The 19,463-nt window shown below is 51.1% G+C and overlaps 1 protein-coding gene across 2 annotated transcripts; it reads right to left on the reverse strand.

The window, feature by feature from the left end:
* Positions 1–1,724: 1,724 nt before the first annotated feature.
* On the reverse strand, positions 1,725–18,982 carry CCM2L (CCM2 like scaffold protein). 2 transcript variants are annotated; one of them, XM_032607035.1, is made up of 10 exons: positions 18,934–18,982; positions 16,469–16,636; positions 14,238–14,321; positions 13,962–14,145; positions 12,625–13,094; positions 9,383–9,518; positions 7,663–7,726; positions 5,167–5,296; positions 4,492–4,630; positions 1,725–3,625 (listed from the first exon to the last, which is right to left on the reverse strand). In XM_032607035.1, the coding sequence occupies exons 1-10, from the start codon at positions 18,961–18,963 to the stop codon at positions 3,309–3,311; spliced, it is 1,722 nt and encodes a 573-aa protein (XP_032462926.1). In that variant the 5' UTR covers positions 18,964–18,982; the 3' UTR covers positions 1,725–3,308. The 2 variants fall into 2 exon arrangements, with proteins under 2 accessions (XP_032462926.1, XP_032462927.1); XM_032607036.1 differs by lacking the exons at positions 4,492–4,630; positions 5,167–5,296.
* Positions 18,983–19,463: the final 481 nt, after the last annotated feature.

Genomic DNA, 19,463 nt, shown 5'->3' on the forward strand with positions numbered 1-19,463 from the left:
TAGCCAGATATGGGTCCAATTCCCAGTTCACTGTGTGACCTTGGGTCATTCACTTCACCTCCTTGAGGTCCAGTTCCTTCATCCATAAAATGAGAATAAATAAATTTGAAAACATCATAATTAAGGATTTGTCCAGTGGAAAATTTGTTCAGAGGAAGGCACCACAGACCAATGGTTCTCAACGTGTGGTCCCTGAACCATCAGCATCACCAGCGTACTTGTTAAAAACACAAGTGCTGGGACTTCCCTGGTGGCGCAGTGGTTAAGGATCCACCTGCCAATGCAGGAGACACGGGTTCGAGCCCTGGTCCGAGAAGATCCCACATGCCATGGAGCAACTAAGCCTGTGCACCACGACTACTGAGCCTGCGCTCTAGAGCCCGTGAGCCACAACTACTGAAGCCAGCGCGCCTAGAGGCCGTGCTCTGCAACAAAGACAAGCCAGCCCAATGAGAAGCCCGCGCACCACAATGAAGAGTAGCCGCTCCTCGACCCAACTAGAGAAAGCCTGTGTTCAGCAACGAGGACCCAGTGCAGCCAAAAATAAATAAATACACAAATTTATTTTAAAAAAAACCACAAGTGCTAAAAACAAACAAAACCAAAAACGCAAGCTCTTAGGTCCCACCTCTGTTCTGTTGAGTCAGAAACTCTGGAGTGGGGATCAGGAGATTCTGATAAATGCTGAAGTTGGAGAACCACTGCCATAAATAACAGATGGGCAATGCACTAGGAGAAGATCCTTGTAACAACAATATTCAAAAAGAGATTGACATCTAAAATTTATAAGCTACTCCTACAAATCAACAAGAGAAAACAGGAAATCCAGGAGATAATGGAGAAAAGATATGGACAGACAATTCACTGAAGGGGAAGCCTAAATCCCAATCCCTGACAAGTATAGGAGGTTCTGAATCTCAGGATTGACAGAGAAACGCAAGTTAAAACAACGAGATGTCATCTTACACCCAAAGTAGGCAAAAGTTACAAAGTCAGATAATGTAAAAGTTGCTGAAAATGTGGGGAGAAAACATCCCTCACACGCTACTAGTGGAGCCATCCTAGCAGATTTTAGTGACAATTAAAACAGAGATGCTCTATGATCTAGTAATTCTACTCTTGGGTATACAGCTCAAAGAAATTTTCACACAGCCCCATAAGGGTCATGCACAAAGATGTTCATCACGGTGTGGTTTATGGTAAGAGGGAACTGGAAGCAACCTGAGTGTCCATCACTGGGGGAATGGATAGATAAAACAGTGGATGCTCAGCTTGGAATATTTTGCAGTGGTTAGATGTAATAATTTAGGTTTTTACACAGCAACATGAGTAGATCTTTTTTAAAAAATAATAAATTTATTTATTTTTGGCTGCGTTGGGTCTTTGTTGCTGCGCGAGGGCTTTCTCTAGTTGCGGCGAGTGGGGGCTACTCTTCATCGTGGTGCTCGGGCCCCTCATTGCAGTGGCTTCTCTTGTTGCGGAGCACAGGCTTTAGGCACGCGGGCTTCAGTAGTTGTGGCTCGTGGGCTCTAGAGTGCAGGCTCAGTAGTTGTGGCACCCGGGCTTAGTTGCTCCATGGCTTGTGGAGTCTTCCCAGACCAAGGCTCAAACCCGTGTCCCCTGCATTGGCAGGCAGATTCTTAACCGTTGCACCACCAGGGAAGTCCCAACATAAGTAGATCTTAAAAACATATTAGGGAGTGAAAAAGGAAACAACAGAATGATAACCTTATACAATACCATTTACGTAATACAAACACACACACAGAAGACATTGTACATTTTATGTCCAGGGATATATATCAACACATAGGGGTGGGTGCCTATTGTAGGGAGGGGAAGGATTGTGGGGATGTGTGGATGGAGTTCGGGGAATATAAAACAAACTAAGACATCAGAAGGGCCTTTCATGGCTCAGTTATGATGGGACGGTCATTTGCCACGAACTGAGTATAACTCATGAAACTCTCTGGATCTGAAGCCCTAATAATAATAATGATATAATTTTAACAATGGTGATAATAGTATCTACCTCACGGTAAGTGCCCTGTGTCTGGCCATGGAAGGCCATGTAAAGTTCTACAAATAAATTTTAGCTCTTCTATGCAATTCTCTTGCCTCTTCTCAGGGCTTCTTTCTTTCAGCCTCTGAGCCTTTACTGAGGCTGTGCTGAGTCCTGTCCTTATGCTGACTTCTCCTCCCCTCCAACCCTGTCTTCAGACTTCTTTGACTACCCTAGATGTGGCGGCTTGTCTGCGGAATCTTGGGTACTTTGCATTTGGGCCTCGAGCACAGAGCCAGGCTGTAATAGAGCTGTGAGGGGCAATTCCTATTTCCTCCTCCCAAACTGTGAGCTCCCTGAGGGTCTTCTCACCTCCACCTCAGTTCCTGTCCCATTGCACACAGGTAAAGACAGGTAAACTGAGTCAGAAAGTGTTCGATGTGAAAGGGAACATTTATCATGTGCTATCATGTGCTAGACCCAGCACTGAGGTCTTGACCTTCAGTCATCCCTATGACCCCCCTGTGAGGTGGGTGGGGCCGACCTCATGGTCAGAAGAGGAAATGGAGATGCAGAGAAGCTAGAACTGCTACCAGACAGGAGACCTAGCCTGTCTGGCTCCAAATGCAAGATCTGAACAAGCAACCTGTTCAGAGCCTTAGGGCCAGGATTGGGACCCAAATCGTCCACCTCCGGGTTGACTCTCAGTAGAAAGAAACCTCTATTCCACACTAACGATCTAATTCCACCTGCGAAGGGGAGACCCTGCCTCTTAGAGCTTTAAAAATACCCTCTACACCATTTAGTATGGTCAGTTTGAGGTAATATCTAAGGGGAATCAGGAGACTCCCTCAAGTCCCTTCTCTCGAACATGTTTCTCAAACTGTAAAATAAGAGGAACCAGAGGTCTTTGGGCTCTGAGAATTATTTTCTCAACCGGCCAGCAGGTGGAGCCCACTCTTCATCCCTCCCTTGGTCTCCAGAAAGCTGCGGAGTCTCGAGGAGGAGGGAGAGTCCAGAAGCCGAACCCGCGGGGCTAGTGGGACAAAGAAGTTCGCAGTCCACCCCAGCCGGCCTAGGGGCTGCCAAGTCCCGGTTAGGATCCCGCCGCCTGCAGGACATTCTCGGTACTGCAGGGACCGGAGCCCCGGGAGTAGGGACAGAGACCCCGGGAGGGTGGAGCCCCGGTTGGGGGTTTGAGGAGGAGGTCTGGGGATGGGGTCCCACAGGCAACGGTGAGTGAGACTCAGGAGCGGGGTCTTGGGGCCACCCCCTTCACCGCCCTCCCCATGGGCGGCGGCACAGGCTACAGGTAGTTGTCCTCGGCCGCGTCGACCCCGCTCGGGGAGCCCTGGGCCTCCTCGTCAGTGCTTTCGTCGTCGTCGTCTGGGGCCAGCGCCTCGATGTCGTGCGTGATGTCGGCCAGCAGCCGGTGGAAGGCCTGCGCCTCGGGCCGCTGGGCCGCGCCGTCGTAGCTGCGCACGGCTGACGCCGACGTGGAGCTCATGCTGCGTTTGATGCGGCCGAAGCTGTCGGTGAGGATGCCGCCCTCGCGGATGCCCACGCCCTCCAGGAAGCCCTCGAAGTAGCCGATGTCCTGGTCCGGAATGAAGGGCCGCATCCCTGCAGGCCGAGGGGCACGGTGATTCCTTGGGGTCAAGCCTTCCCCTCCCACGGAGGAATCACCTTCTCTGGGGAGCGGAGTGCAAATCCCCACCCTGCCGCTCGCCGGCTGTGTGACCTTGCACAATTCCTGACTCTCTGAGCCAGAGAGTAACGGCATAATGCTCCGCACGCAATAAATGCTCACTACATGTTAGCTTATTGTTAACTATTACATTCCCATTTATGAGTTGTGTAACACTCCTCCAATAATTACTCTGAGCCTTACTTTCCTCCCCTGTAAAAGGGAGATAATTACACCTGTTCTCTCGGTAGGGCTGTGAGGATTAAATAAGGTACTTAACACACACTGAGTGCCCCATTTGGCTTCCGTTTTACTTCTGTCACTACTTATTAGCTTTGTGACTTATTTATGTACTTTGCTTCTCTAAGCCTCAGTTTTCTCATCTGCAAAATGAGGGCAAATCATAGTTTCAACTTCCCGGAACTGAGGGCGTTCAATGAGATGATCCTTGCCACTACACACGGTAACTGCCCAATACATGTTAGCTTATTAAGATTATCGTTCCTGTTGCTGTTATCTCTAGCCCTCCTTACTAGCTCTGTGACCTTGGAAGAGTTCCTTAGCCTCTCTGAGCCTCAGATTCCTCATGGAGTAAAATGGGAAGAATCATACCCTCTCCCAGCTTTGCTGTGAAGGTGAAATGGTTACACCTGTGCTCTCTCTCCCGGCTCTGACTGCAGACAAGTCTCTTCCCCTCTCTGCACTTTGGTTTCCCTGTTTGCCTCATGGATCTCATGATGTCGGCTTTATGGGAGGCCGAGGGATAAAGAGTAAACACTCCCAGCCTGGGCAGGGGGCTCACCAAGCAGGAGGAACTTGCGCCGGTCTCCGTAGAGCTTCAGCAGGCCTGCGCAATAGTCCTGGATGGGCAGCCCCAGCCGGTAGTCCCGCAGCAGCAGCGCAAACTGCTGGATCTCAGGGGGCCCCAGCTTACTCCGCAACTGTCAGGGACACCATTCGAGATTAATCCCAAGAGCAACCCCCACCCAACCCCTGCCTAAAAGACCCAGAGCCCTCGCTAAGGGTGTATCCAGCCCAGCCCTCCTGTGAAAACCCGGCCTTGGGCTGCATCTAAGAATGGGATGTGGACTCAAGCTGCCCGATTTCAAATCCTGGCCCCTTCACTGACCAGCTCTGTGATCGTGGGTAGGTGACAACCTCCTTAACCCTCGCTTTCTTCATCTGCAATGTGAGGATAATGAAGGCATTTCCTTCTTGGGTTGTTGAAAGGATGAAAAGAAATGATGCATTAAAGGTGCTCAGAACAGTGCCTGGTATAAAGTCAACACTCAATGCTAGTTGACATTACTTAAGGCCTTTCACAGCTGACTCCGTTTGCTCTCCTAACCTCATGCCCTGCCCTGACCTCTGAGGTCTTATGCTTCAGTTATGTCCAGTATTTTTCATGATGCCTGAAATACCCCATGTGTTCTCCAGGCCCTTGCTTATGCTGTTCGCACTGCCTGCCCCAGCTCACCGTGACCATGTAATCCTGCAACTGCTCGAGGCCCAGGCTGCTGTGGTCGCTGCCGCTGCAGTGGGAGCCATGGAAAGAGGGTGTGGACGTGCCGCTGTAACAGGCTTCAAATGTGTCCTGGGAGCCATTGCTGCAGAGACAGGGGGGGAAGGGGCCCTCACTCGCCTCCCTCCAGCTCTTCTCCACGTGGTAGGCTGAAGGTGGGAGGGCGCAGCCACCAGTGCTCTGGGCCTGGGGCCTCATCCTATATCCCATTTTGGCCTTCGAAGCCCCATAGGATCTGGCCACGCACCACCTCTCAAGCCTCGTCTCCCCCTTGCTGTTTGTGCTCAGGTCACCCTGCCTTCTGTCTTTTCTTCTAATACTCCAAGTACCTCCTCACCTCTGGGCCTTTGCACATGCTGTCACCTCTGCCTGGAATGCCTCTCTTTCCCTGTCTTTTGCTCAGCTAACTCTTCCTCACCATTGGATCTTAAATGTCACCTCCTCAGGAAAGTTTTCCCTGATCCCTCTAGAATGGGTTAGACCCTCTGTTAAACGTGGTCACAAAGTCTGTAAGTCTACCCATGACACGAAGGCCTTTCCGATGCCCCCACCAGATCTCCTCTCTAACCACTCTGTCCTTCACACCCTCTGCTGCAGCCGTAGTGGCCTCCTGGCTGCTCCTCAAACATGCCAAGTGGATCCCGCTTCAGCATCCTTGCACTTGCTGTTCCCTGTACCTGGAGCGCTCTTCCCCCTTTTATTTGTCATGTCTCAGTTCAAAGGTCATCACCTCGGAGAGGCCCTCCTGACTGCCCAGACGAGGTAGGGATTCCACAGCCTCTCTCTCAGCACTCTGAGCTTCTCTTGAGTGTTTATTACTGTTGATGCTTATTATTACTAAATAATGATTTCCTTGTCTCCTGCGCTACCTTGTAAACCATGCAAGAGCAGGGACCTGGTTTTCTCTGTTTGCTGAGTACCTACTATGTGCCAAGCACAGGCCTCATCCTTGTCTGGCTCCCCACTGTATCCCTAGCACAGAGCACAGTGCCTGGCACATGGTAGGTACTCAATAAATATTGCTTAAGTAAAAGTCAACCTTGGGCTCCTGCCTCCTGGTCTCTACATTGTTCCAGAACCATCTTCAATTATGACCTCCAGAGAAGCAGTGTAAGCTTAGTGTGGACTCTGGAGCCAGCCTGTCTGGGTTCAAATCGCAGGCCTACAACTTACTAGCTGCTTGACCTTGGGTCAAGTTACTTAACTTCTCTATTCTTCAGTTTCTCTATCTGTAAAATGGTGTGATAAAAATTGGTGTCATCGTAAGAAACAGGAGTTAATCTTTGTAGAGTACTTAGAGTCATGGACTAGGCAGTAAATAAACAGTAGCTACTGTAATGTTGCTATGTTGATTTTAAAAACGAAGTGCATTATAGAATAGCACTTGGCAGACAGCAAGGTCTAAAGTTAGTCATTGTCATGACCGTCATCTCTCTAGCAGATAGCAGGTGGTTTAAGGACTGGCCTAAGAGTGCACAGTCTTAAGCAAGTATATTGCCGCTGAAAAGGGGGGCGGGGGGAAGTAAGGCCTATATCATTGGCAGAGGCTGTCCCTTGTCAGCCTTAATAACAGAAAGCCAAAGGCCTTAGTAACAGAACTAAGGTGACCAACTTGTCCCAGTTTTCCTGGGACTTATTTCAGTACTGGTTACAGTACTGAAACTTCCATGTTTTGGGGAACCCCTACATCCTGGACAAACTGGGGTGGTCAGTCACCCTAAATAGAACCCTGGACAACATTCCCAAATGAGATTTTTAAAAAAAAAAAAAAACCTACATCTTCCAGACTTGCTTATAGCTAGTTATGGCCATGAGACCAAGTTCTGGCCAATGAGATGTAAGCAGAAGTCAGGTAGGAATTCTAGCACAGATCTTTCTTTAAAGAGATTCCTCGTATGCTACTGTGATGGCTGGAGCTATAGCCACTATCTGGGCCCATGAGGTGACCTTGAGGATGGAAGCAAGTGTTAGAGAGGGAGGAAAAGATAAGCCCGAGCCCTTAATGACCATAAGGCCATAGACTCCTTGTCTATTTTATGTAAGAGATGGCGGGGGGTGGGGGGGAGTTTTATCCTTTTTAAAGCTACTCTTTTTTAGGATTCTCTGTTCCATAGAGCCAAAATGACTTTTTGGCATTAGCTGTGATTTTGGCCTCTGCAGGCCACTGTGTCTGGATGACTGGGAAAGAGCCGCAGGCCCATGTGGACCTAGTTCTGAGTTCTGGCTGCCCTGTCTGTCTCTCAGGGGTTCAGATCCTATAAGCTCACCAGAGCCTGGGAAGTTCAGGTTACCCGCACCCTCAGGGCCTAGCATCTCAGCGCAAATCAAGATGGAGTCACTTTCTCCCACCCTCTCTTGCCCATAGGGGCTCAAGAATGCCTAGATGAGCAACCCTGTTTGTGCAGGGACAGAGGGGACCAGAGTGGGGTCCCTGAGAAGGACGGTACCCACAAGGAGCTGCAGCAGCTGAAGTCGGCGTCATAGGCGTAAGTCCCATCCGTGCGGCAGCTGTCACCTGGGGGCAGCAGACAGAGGGCGGTCAGAGGCGGCAAAGCAGGGACCAACATCTCTGGCTCCCTGAGGCCCCAAGCTCAGCCCCACCCTGGAGTAAGGATGGCGGCTGGAGCACGCATGGCCTTGTTAGTAACTGTACGGGTGTTAACTTTCACTCTGAGTGAAATGGGCAGCCACTGGAAGTTTCTGACCATGATTCCTGCCCCCACCGGCAACACACAGCCAACCTTGGGCAACGCACTTCTCCTCTCCCGGCACTCAACTTCCCCAAGGTTGGGACAATACCACCTTCCTGCCTACCTCAGGGGGGCCTTGGGGAGAGCAAGCCAGGGAACAGGCGAGGTAGCGCTTTGTAAACTGTATATGTTTGAGAGAGAGAAAAAAGAACTTTGAGGGCAAGGAGCTCAAAATCATGAGGAGAAAGGAGCACCAGGTACAGAGAACTTGCTCTGTACCTGCCCCTGTCATCTCAGTGAATCCAGCTACTGGCCTCCCCCTGCCCATCGTGGCTCACTTAGTGTCACTTACTCAGGACACTCCCCTGACTTTCCAGGCCCTGCTGGTTCCTCATTATACATTCTTATAACACAGTGTGTGGTTACATTTTATCTGTGCAACTATTTAATTACTGTCGGCCTACTTCAGCACTGCATGCCTCAGAGGGAGGGCCACATCTGGCTTTACTCTCCAGTACATCCTGGTGATTAGCAGGATCCCACAGACAGGTGTTCAAGAAATACTTGTTGAATGCATGAATTTGTTGAAATATCTGTTGAGTTATCTCATTTATTTGTCCATCATCCCTGGGAGAGTCAACGAACGTTCCCAAATTCTCAATAACCACAGTTCCCACAGATGTGAGCGCCTCCAGAAGGAAAGAGCTGGCTCCCCGTTGCCTGAGCTACGCAAACAGGGACCACGCTCAGGGGGCTGTGGCTGAGGAAGTTCACTTAATGGCCCTGAAGGCAGCATGGGGAGTGAGGCTGTTGCAGATGGAAGCGTTAGAATCAGATGCACCTGGGTTTGAATCCTGCCTCTGCCATTTACCAGCTGTGTGACCCTGAGATATTTATTGACTACTCCGAGCCTTAATGTCCTCATCTGTAAAAATTGTATTCATAAGGCCTCAGAGCATTCTTTCATCCATTCAGAAAATACGCCTTGAGCATCCGTCCCTGGTCCTGTGTTAGGCACAGGGGATGCAGCGGCAAACAGGACAGACAAGGTTGTTATGAGGATTAAATAAGATTCGGTACATCGGCCCTGTGCACATAGGTGGTGATCAACGAATACCTCTCTTGGTCTCATTCTCATTCCAGCCCTTGATGGCATTCAAGGACCAGTCTGGAAATCTTCGTTTTGACCTAGAGTCCTGGTGGGACTAGATGGCTCAGTAAACTGACGTTTTGGCAAAGTGGGGACACCAAAAAACAAAAGGGAGAGAGAGTTCAGCTCTGAGGGTCTCGTTCTGAAACTACGTTTGAGGTCATTATGAAATCTGACATTTTATTTTAGCGACATATCGGGGGTATGCTGTAATTGCTGTAGAGGTCAGGACCCCTAAGGGCTTTCATTGGCCCCAGTCCTGGGACATCCCCCCTCCTCTGGCCTTTCAGGACGTTTCACAGGAGGGGCCACCAGGAGTTGGAGTACTCACTGCGGCTGCAGAGCCACGGCCGTTCGGGCGTGGACGTGTAGTGGTAGCCGGCCCGGTCCACGCACTCGATGCTTTGGTCCCCGTAGATGATCTGGAAGACCTGACAGATGAGGGCGCAGGACTCCTCTGCAGCATCCTGGCCCAGAGAGGAGAACCGAGCTCAGGCCTTCTCCAGGGACCAGGATGCCCCTGCTTCCTAAAAACGCAGTGTGAGGAGGCGCACGAGGGCACACACACAACTATGGGAGCCTTTAAATTGACTTTGAGGACATTTTTCATCAAAATTATATGGCCATGCTCTGGGTGGCCTTTATAGAAATAGCCACTCACCGGCCTTTACAGAATCCAGTGACAAATGTAACTCTTCTGCCCTGAAAAATGCACACATGCACCCCAAATTTCTGGGAGAATTATGGGGCCTCCTGAAGCTTATCTAAAATAAGCCCTAATTTAGTTTAATTTACACGTAGGAAGCTGAAGCCTAGAGATATAAAGTGATTAGCCAGGACTAGAGCCCAGGTCTCCTAATGCCTCGTAAGAGGAAAGGAAGAATTAACTGTATGAAAATGTTAGGCCCAGCAGAGTTACTACTGCTCTACATAGTTACTATGCCATATTTAGATATGAGCTTCCTGGCACCCAAGGCAAAAATGGAAGCAGGATGAACACATAAACTTCAGTCCCTGATAGAAGGAAGGCATTTAAGTTCTCGGGTGCAACTTTTTTGAGATCGCAAATATGAAGAGGAATTTGCCTCTTTGATTTACCTCTTTAAGTCTTTAAGCAAGAGACACGGAAAGACAACAACTAATGAAGAGACCAACTTCATGAAGCCACTTCTTATATTGTACTTCTAAAAAAGCCAGTCCAGGGAGTAAATTAAAATGTAACCCAGGACAGGCATTTTGGGATGAGGGAGTGAAATTATCATTAAACCAGGATTGACCCTTATAATAGCTCTACCAAATGGACAGGGAAGAAGGCATCCTTATTTTATAATGAAAGACATGGAGACTTAGAGTGGTTAAGTGACTTGCCCAGGCTCACACAGCAGGCTCATGGCTTTGGTTAATATTGGCACCCAGGTTTTTTGACTCTAACTCCTGTACCCTCCTTGGGACCATGATGCCTCAGATTGGAGGCCAGAGGCTCAGTTACTCCTAGAAAACAACCCTTATTTATTTACTCATTCCACAAATTATTATTTAGTCCCACTGTGTGGCAAGCACTGGGCCAGTCTGTGGAGTCTCAGAGGTGAATTCGATGAGGCCTAAAGCCCTCACAGCCCAGTGGGATAAACAGGGTACACTGTTCCCTCTGCCTGGAATTTGCTTTCTTGACTCTTTGCCCTGCTGCTTCCTTCTCTCTTACACGTTTCAGTTTAAAAGGCACAAACTCACTTTCCCTCTGGAAAATGGATCTCGTCCCTCATTATCACTGCAACCTGCTTTTCTACTTGGTCCCCATCACAAGGTATAGTAACATAGTACCCACTAAACCATCTATTCAGTATATTTATGGAGCACCTATCATGTGCCAGACACTGTCCTGGGGGCCGGGGATACCACAGTGCACCATCCGGAATGCACAGATGTCTTGAGATGAGGCTAGAGAGGAAATGAGGATGGTGGCTAGGCCACCATTGTAAGGTAGATGGCCTTATAAACAGTTGTAAGGACATTAGATTTTACTCTGAGTGAACTGGGGAGCCACTGAAAGGTTTTGAGCAGGGACACGATGTGACTTTCGTGTTAACAGGACTGCTCTGACCGTGTGGGGGAACAGATTCTGAGCAATGGCCAAACCAGTGAGGGGTAAGTGAATGACCCAGATGAGGGAAGATGGAGCATGGACCTGGGAGGGGGGGACAATGGAGCGTGGGGAGAAGTAGATGCACTTTGGTTATATTTTAGAAATAGGGCCAACAGGATTTGTTGACAGAGTGGATATGGGTTGTGTGAGAGACAGGAGCCAAGGAGTGCTGCAGGGTTTTGGTCTCAGCAATGGAAGGACAGAGCTGCCATTCATCAAGCCAGGGAGAGCAAGGGAGGAGCAGGTCTGGGGAGAAGACTGGGTGCTCAGCTCTGGTCGTTAGACCTTTGAACGGACAGGCTGAGTGGAGACACAGCCGTGGAGATTTGGTGGGAGGTAACATTTGGGGGAGTTCTCACTAGAGAAGGCCACGTAGAAATGAGTGTAGATAAAGGAGAAAGAGAATCAAGGACTAAGCCTGGGACAGTCCAACCTCAAGAGACTGGTGAGAAGAGGAGGCGCCAGCTCTTGCGAAGGAGCAGCCAGGGAGGTAGGAAAACCAGGAGCATGTGCAGAGCTGCACACCAAGTGAGAAAACGTTTCAAGTCAGCACCAGAGCCTGAGTTTACTGGTTACTATCCACCTCTCTTAGAGAGGCACCGTGTCTGTTTTGTTCACCATGTGGGGTTTATATATAGAGGGAGTTCAGGGCCCTGGGCCAGAGAAACAGCTTACAAGGCTCAGGGTTTGGAGGTGTCTGCTAGATGGTGAGCTCCCTAAGGGAGGGCACTAAATATGTCTTTGTTCATGTCTGTATCCATGGCACCTAGCCCAATGCCTAGCACAAGCTGGCGCTCAATGAACATGGTCAAATGAATAAAAGCAAGGGTGAATGTGGAGGATGGGGGGGGGCAAAAATGGCCAGAAGTCTTCTGCCTTGGGTGCTGGCCATTGTTACCAAGAGTACAGGCTCTGAACTTCTGGGTCCCGATGCTGAAATCACCACCTGCTTCCTGTGTGATCTTGCACAAGTTGCTTAGCCTCTGGGTCTGTTTCCTTCTCTACAGAATGGGAATGGTGGTAATATTTGCCTCTAGGGGTTACTGTGAGAATGAAATGACAATGCTGGTTTCCTGTCTGGCACAGGTCAGCACTGAATTCGTGCTGGTGATTACTGTCCTCATTGTTACTGTGGTAGTGTGGACATTGACGACTTCGGAGAAGGAGCAGGGCTGGATGAGGGGTTGGATCAAGTCTGGGCCATTTTGAGCTTTCATCCCGTTGGGACAGCAAGGCGGAGGTGTCCTGGGGCTGGAGTAAAAGCCTTTTGGCGTCAATGGGCACACAGTTCTGAAGTTCTGGGCAGTAGGGCCGAAGGAGGGAAAAGAAAAGGGGCTGGGGTAGACTCCAGGAACTTGGTGTGTGTGTGGGGAGGGTGAAGACGCGCCGGGGAGGCAGGGCGCAGGGGCGCGGGATGCCCTCGGGCTCACCCTGTTGGCCACAGCCAGGATGACCAGGTTGCAGTAGGCGTCGGGGCTGGGGTCCTGCGGGTCGAGCGGGTTGGGGCCCGGGTGGCGCCGCTCCCAGCTGCCGCCGCCTCCCGCCTGCCTCCGCTCCCAGCTGCCGCCCGGCTTGCCCGCGGCGCCGCCGCCGCCGCCGCCGCCGCCGCCTTGTCGCCGCTCCCAGCTGCCACTGAACGTCTGCCGCCGCTCCCAGCTGCCCGACGCCCGCGCCCCGGCGCGCTGGCGCTCCAGGCTGCCGCCGCCGCCGCCCCCGGCCCGGGCCTCGGCGCCCGCGCTCCCGCCCCACGCCATCCGCCAGTCAAGGCTGCAGATGGTGTGGCGCCGCTCCGTGGCGCCCACCCGCCGCTTCTCGGGCACCGCCCCGGGCGGGCCCGGGTCGCGCCCCGCGCCGCCGGGGCTGGCGTCTACTCCGGCTGGCACCGGGTCCACGCCCAGACCTAGGAAAGGCCGGGTGGCCGTCAGGAGCAGGAGATCCGGGCTGAGAGCCCTCTCCCGAAGCCATCCGGGTGTCCTGACCCCGCCGCTGCGGTGGTGGTTGGGGGGAGAAGGGGTCCAGCCGTGTCTGGCCCCGCCCCCACCCTCAGGCTCCACCCCTGGCTTCAAAGTCGGGAGGCCGGACCCCGCCCCACTACGGGTCCTTACTTTTGGGTCCCGCCCCCACCCTCAGGCTCCACCCCTGGGTTTGGCAGTTCCCACCCGCCCTACCCCATTCCGACGCCCCTTGCCTCCCAGACGCTGCCGTCTGGTCTGAGAGTAGTGGTCAGGCTGTCCCCTCCTTCTTTACCCTTAACTCGGACCCTGTCCCGGGTTTCAGGAACACCTCCTTGGCTTCCGGCTTCCCTTCAACCCCTCCCCTAGCCTCAGGCCCCGCCCCTAGTATGGCAGGGTCTGACATCTCCCACCAAGATACCCCAGCCGCAAGCTCCGCCTCCCCAGTGTATGGCCCCTCCACTAGTTGAGACTCCGCCTCTGCCGCAGGTTCCCTCCTAGCCTCAGAGCCTTGCTACCCTTCATCACGCCCTTTAACTTCAGGCCTCAGGATTCTGGCTTCTCCACCGTTTCGAAGATGGTGGGTCAGGCCGCCCCTCCTTCAAGCCTCAACCTTGGGCTTCCTCTTCTCGCAAACAGCCATGTCCTGTCCCTAGTCTCAGGGTAGTTTGGTCAGGTCTTTCCATCACCCAATTATCCAGCCTTAGGCCCCGCCCCTGCCCCAGGTCACGCCCATGCCCAAGACTAGGTGTTGGGCCCTTTCTCCACTCCTTCACCTCCCCCGCCCCGCCCCTGCCAGGCCCCGCCTGCCGTACCGGTCTTAAGCACCAGCAGGTGCAGCGCGTCGTCCTGCAGGTAGGAGGCAGCGGCGATCTCGTGCGTGGGGATACGCAAGATGAGCTCCTCGTTGTCGCGCCAGGTGAGCAGCAGGCAGCGGGCCGACAGGCTCAGGATGCTGTCCTGCTCCGCCGTGGTCTTCAGCGGCAGCTCCTTCAGCTGCTGCGGGGTGGGTCGGATCTCCTGAGTCCCGGGGGCCTCGGGTGGGAGAGGTAGGGGACCAGACCCTGCCCTCCCCTCTCCTGGAGCCTCACCCTGGCCGTGTCCAGCAGCTGCAGGAGCTCGTCGCGGCTGGAGGGGTTCAGTGAGGAGGTGACCCAGGTGAGGTGGCCCAGGAACTGGATGGAAATGGGGCGGGGGCGGGGGTGGTGGGAAAAGGGCAGAGAGAGTTCTTCCTGAAGCCTTGGAGGACCCTGACCTCCTCACTGACACAGTGCGGGTAGACTGAGATAAAAATATCTGAATTAATAATAATAGCCTGATAATAACTTATTAAAGCCATCGTAGGAGCCAGGCATAGTCCTGAGAGTTTTATGCACTCATTCGTCATCGCTTTAAGGATGAGAAAACTAAGGCACAGCAAAGCCAAACAACCTGCCCAATATTATAGAGCTAAAAAGGGCAGAACTGGACTCCACACACCAGAGTCCATACTCTCACTGCTAGCTTATTTTTGCTAAAATAAGCTTATTTTATGAGCACATAGTTATTTAGCTATGGCAGAAACAAAAGTCATTAGAATAGCTTGAATTTCCTGCTTGGCCTGAGTGGCTCTGTGCACCCCAAGCACCAGTGTCAACTGACTGTGCAGGTCACTGGCCCTCTTCATGATCTTGTTGCAGAAGTCAAATGGAAAGGGAAGAATGTTGTATCCAATTAGTATATAATTTTGTCAGAAAAATGATGCCCTAAATTAAATTAATAGTAAATTAATTCTTCATTCATTCTTAGTTATAACTTAATGTTATCACACTTAAATGTTATTTAATATAAGAATTAACTTTTTAAAATATTTTTAGTTTTATTCTTCTAGGTGATTCTACCAATCATACCATTTCTTTTCTTTTTATTCTCTATGAAATTTCAGTTCCCAGTTTTTTAAGTGGATTTGTTTGCTAGCTTTTCCCTTCATATAGGGCTGCCAGGTAAAATACAAGATGCCAGTTAAACTTGGTTTTCACATAAACAACTAATATCAAAACTAAAAAAGTACTCATCGCCTATCGAAATTCAAATTAAAAAAATTTTTTTTGTTGAAATATAATTGATTTACAGTGTTAGTTTCAGGTATATAGCAAAGTGATTCAAATACATATTCTTTTTCAGATTCTTTTCCATTATAGGTTATTATAAGATATTGAATATAGTTCCCTGTGTTATACAATAGGTCCTTGTTGTTTATCTATTTTGTATATAGTAGTGTGTATCTGTTAATCCCAAACTCTAATTTATCCCTGCCCCCACCAAAATTCAAACTTAACTGGGTGCCTGTTTTTACTAAATCTGACACTCCTACCCCCATATCAGTCTTTATTGGGTAGTGAGGATTCTCCACTGCTCCTTCATGGTGTTCATAAAATAGAAGTAAAGCCCCTGAGTTGGCCTAAGTCCATGTGGCCTGCAGAACTGGCTTCCTTTAAGCTGGACACTGTCCAAGTAGCAGCAACATCACTGCAGTAAAATCTCACAGGACGGTCCGGCTTTTTGGTGCACAGAGCACCTTCCCATCTGCTCTCCCCTTGGGGTAGGCTTTGAACCCCATGTTGAGATGGCAACACTGAGGCTGAACAGGTGGAGGTCACTTGTTGAGGGTCCCCAGCATAATTCAGGGGCAAGGCTGCCTTGAACCCAGGCCTCTTTCCCCTGAGCCTCCCCTGTGTGGTCAGGGGTTGGTGTGGGGGAGAGGTAAGGTCTTTCCTGATGGGATCCAGAACATGCCTCCCTAAAATATGGCATCTTGGCACGTTGAATATCTTAAACTGAAGGAGTATGAGAAAACGGCAGAAGCAGGAAGGTCACTCTAACTTCCCCCACCTCACCCATCTTCCCTGAAAGCAGGCGATAAATCTCCCTGGTGAAGGGTACCCTCCTTTCAGGGTACCAGTAGGAAGGGAGACATCCTTATCACCAGGGACAGGGAATTGAGGGCCGAGAAGTCTGTATAAACAAACCTTGTTCCTCTTTCACCATTTACCAACCCCCTCCAAACCCCTCTGCCTTGTCCATTCTTCACAGATTTATTGTTTCTTTGTCAAAAAGTATAAAAGCTTCCTGCTCTGGTCACTTCTCAGGGTCTTCCATTCTCTTCTGAAGGCTCTCATGTCCATGTGAAAATTTAATAAAATGTGTGTGCTTTTCTCCTGTTAATCTTTGTTCAGTTTAATTTTCAGATCCAGCCAGGTAACCTAAGAGGGCTGAGGAAAACTTTCCCCCCAGCCCCTTATCTCAAGATTCTTCCCACCCCTCCTGCTCATCCCGAAAGTACCTTGACCTCTTTCTCCAGATAGTCACACAGCAGAATCTGGGGGTCGATGAGGTAGTCGGGGGGATAAAGGGGCATCGAATGCAGGGGCCGGCGGCTCACACTACTTCGAAAGGCTGCCCGGCGCCCAGCCTTCGGGAACACCAGCCTCCGGATGGGGGACACGAAGCCCTGGGGGAGGCGGGGGCGTGGGGGGAAGAACAGTAATAACAGCCATTGACTTGATCATATTCAGCACTTACATGTTCAGCCTTTTACTTACATTACCTAATTTAATTCTTACAAAAACTCTGCAGAGGGGGTAGCTCTATGATTCCCATTTTATAGGTGGAGAAACAGCCTCAGAGAGGGAGCTAGCTAATAAGGTCACCAGCTAGTAGCGGTAGAACCAATAGTTCACCTTGGGCAGTCTGGCTCCAAACCTTCCATTCTAAACACGCAGGTGAGGGTAGAAGCCCTGTGCAGGCCCAGGCTGAGGCTTAAGGAACCCCCACCCAGGCTGGGGCAAGTACAGAAAAATATTAACATTCAGTGTGGCTGAGTGGTGGGTGCATAGGTATTTAAGCTATTTTCTGTGCTTTCCTAAATATTAGAAATGGTTAACAGGTACCTTGAAGTTTAATCCAGTGGGCACCTGCATAAAAACGGCCTGGATCAAGGTTAAAGGAGCAAATTTCAGGGCCCCAGCCCATCCCAACAGAATTTAAACTCCCAGGAAAGTGTGAGCACTGCTCTAGAGCAGTGGTTCTCAGTGCATGGTTCTTGGGTCTCCACCAGCAGTAGCAGCAGCATCGCCTGTGAACTGAAGAGAAATCTACACTCTTGCGCTCCATCCCAAACCTATTGGATCAGAACCTGGGATGAGACCCAACGATCTGTGTATTAACAAGCGCTCCAGGTGATTCTGCTGCAGGCCCAGCTCAAGTTTTAAAATCAGTATCATGGAGCCTGGATGAAGTACGTGGAAGCTCTGAGAAATGAGAACAAGCGGTGTGGGAACGAGCATCCCAAGCAGAGGGCACAGCATGTGCAAAACACTGGGGGCTGCAAGGGCGAGCACGAGCCTGGAGAAGGTGTGTTGTAGCTGTGGCTGAATGACGGGATGAACAAGTCATAGAGGGCTCGAATGCCGGCTACGGAGCCAGGACTTTATCCTGTATATGGGAGTATGTGTGTATATGTGAGTGGAGTGGGGAGGTAAATGCTTTGTCTGTGGTCCTCAGTGGTCCACCCCTGCCCACTTCTCCAGCCTCATCTCACCCCACACTGCCCCTAATTCCTGCCCTCCAGCTATAGGGCCATCTTTCAGTTCTTCCTACTTGCTACATTCCTTCCTACCATGGGGCTTTGCACATGCTGTTCCTCTGCTGGAAACACTCTTCCCTGTCCTCTTTCCTTCCACCCATCAGATCTCAGCTCAAACTGACCAGTCTAGGGCTGGGTCCCTTAATATTCTGTCCCCCAGCACTGTGTACGGAGACTTCTGTACAGTTTTACATTAATTGTTTTTTTTTTTAATTAATAGTTGTCTCCCTCACTAGACTGTGAGCTTCAGGGAGGGAGCAGGGTCCTTGTCTGACGTTGCTCACCAAGTGCATCATCACCAGCACCAGGCACAGTGCCTGGCACATAATAGGTGCTGAATAAATAAATATCTATAGAAGGAATGAACCAAGAGAGGACAAGCACCTATGTCTTGTCTCCCTTCGGAGCCCTCACAGTTCATGTGGGAGTCTTTCCAAACAGCTGGATCTAGGTTTCCTGGGGGAAGAGGGCTCAGTGGGGATGGAGGTAGGAGTTGGAATCCCAGAGGCTCCCTGGACCACAAAGACAAACAGGTGTGATGCCCAGAGAACCAGACTAGAAAATATCTGAGAGTCAGGAAGGGGTAAAGGTCTAGGGGTGGGGGGAATGACCCCCAGGCTGAGGCCTTTGGGGCAGAACTGGGCCCTGTATAAAGATAGGGAGGGGGCAGGCTCAGTTGGAACCCAGCGGGGGGGAGCAGGCAGGTGTCTCGAGCCTGGATAGGCAGCCTCATAGCACAGAATTGCCCTGGCTGAGGTCCTTCTGTCTGGGGAGGCAGGGAGCAGGGGAATGGGTTTGTTGGGTGGCTGTCTATCTGTCCCTCGGTCTGAGAAGCTGCAGGAGGGAACCCCCAGGAACACCAGGGAAGCAGGTTGAGAATATCTCCCAAACTCATCTGACTGGCTGGATTTTCCTGAAAGGTGCCTGTCCGTCTGTCCATTCCTGGGATGGCACAGGCCACTGAGAGCAGGGAGACGGGTTAGGGAATTTTGAGTCCAAATGTCCGGCTGCCCAAGGGTGGGGAGGAAGGTCTTTCCCAATAAGAAGAAAGGCTCTCCTGATGCCACTCACTGCCTATCACCCCCCTCCTCCCCCCAGGCTTCCCACTTCTCTGACTCTGGGGACATCGCTCTACCCCGCACCCCTTCCAACCTCCCACCTACCTTTTTCCCTTTCTTGACTTCATATTCCATGGTGAAGTGTCCCCTCCACTCCTGCCACCCTCCTGGCCACCCCCCTCCACCTTCTCCCCCCATGCAGTTCCTTTGTTCTTTTTCCTGCCTGGTCGGAAACTCCACCAGTCCCAGAGTTCCTGCCCCTCCCATCTGATAGTGAGCGGTGGGGTGTGGGGTGGGTGGAGGATGCGGCCTTTGGACCCTCCAGCTGAACAGTGGAAGCCCAGCCAGAGCAACTGGCCTGGGGAGAAAGCCCCCAAGGCCTCCAGCCAGCAGGCTTGCTATTTAGGGGGCTTGGGAGTTGAGTAAGGCTGGGAATGGTCCCCTGAATTTGGAGTCAGAAAGTCCCAAATACCACCCCCTCTTCTGCCACCGACCTTGCTGTGTGACCTTGGTAAGACAGGTTAGTTCCCCCTTTCACAGCCTCAGTTTCCCCCTCCCCTTTATAAATTAGGAGTAAACATTGCCTTCCTCTCTGGGCTGGTGTGGTGAGAAATAAATGGAAGTGGGTAGGAAAA

Source organism: Phocoena sinus, chromosome 15 (genome assembly GCF_008692025.1).
Source record: "Phocoena sinus isolate mPhoSin1 chromosome 15, mPhoSin1.pri, whole genome shotgun sequence".
Lineage (NCBI taxonomy): Eukaryota > Metazoa > Chordata > Mammalia > Artiodactyla > Phocoenidae > Phocoena > Phocoena sinus.

Coding starts and splice junctions, on each gene's coding strand:
- CCM2L (XM_032607035.1), bottom strand. CDS start 18,963: ATGGAATATGAAGTCAAGAAAGGGAAAAAG. Junction 13,095..13,961: donor CCTGCTGGTGCTTAAGACCG/GTACGGCAGGCG, acceptor GGCCTTTCCTAG/GTCTGGGCGTGGACCCGGTG. Junction 3,626..4,491: donor GCGCAAGTTCCTCCTGCTTG/GTGAGCCCCCTG, acceptor CTCGGCCTGCAG/GGATGCGGCCCTTCATTCCG.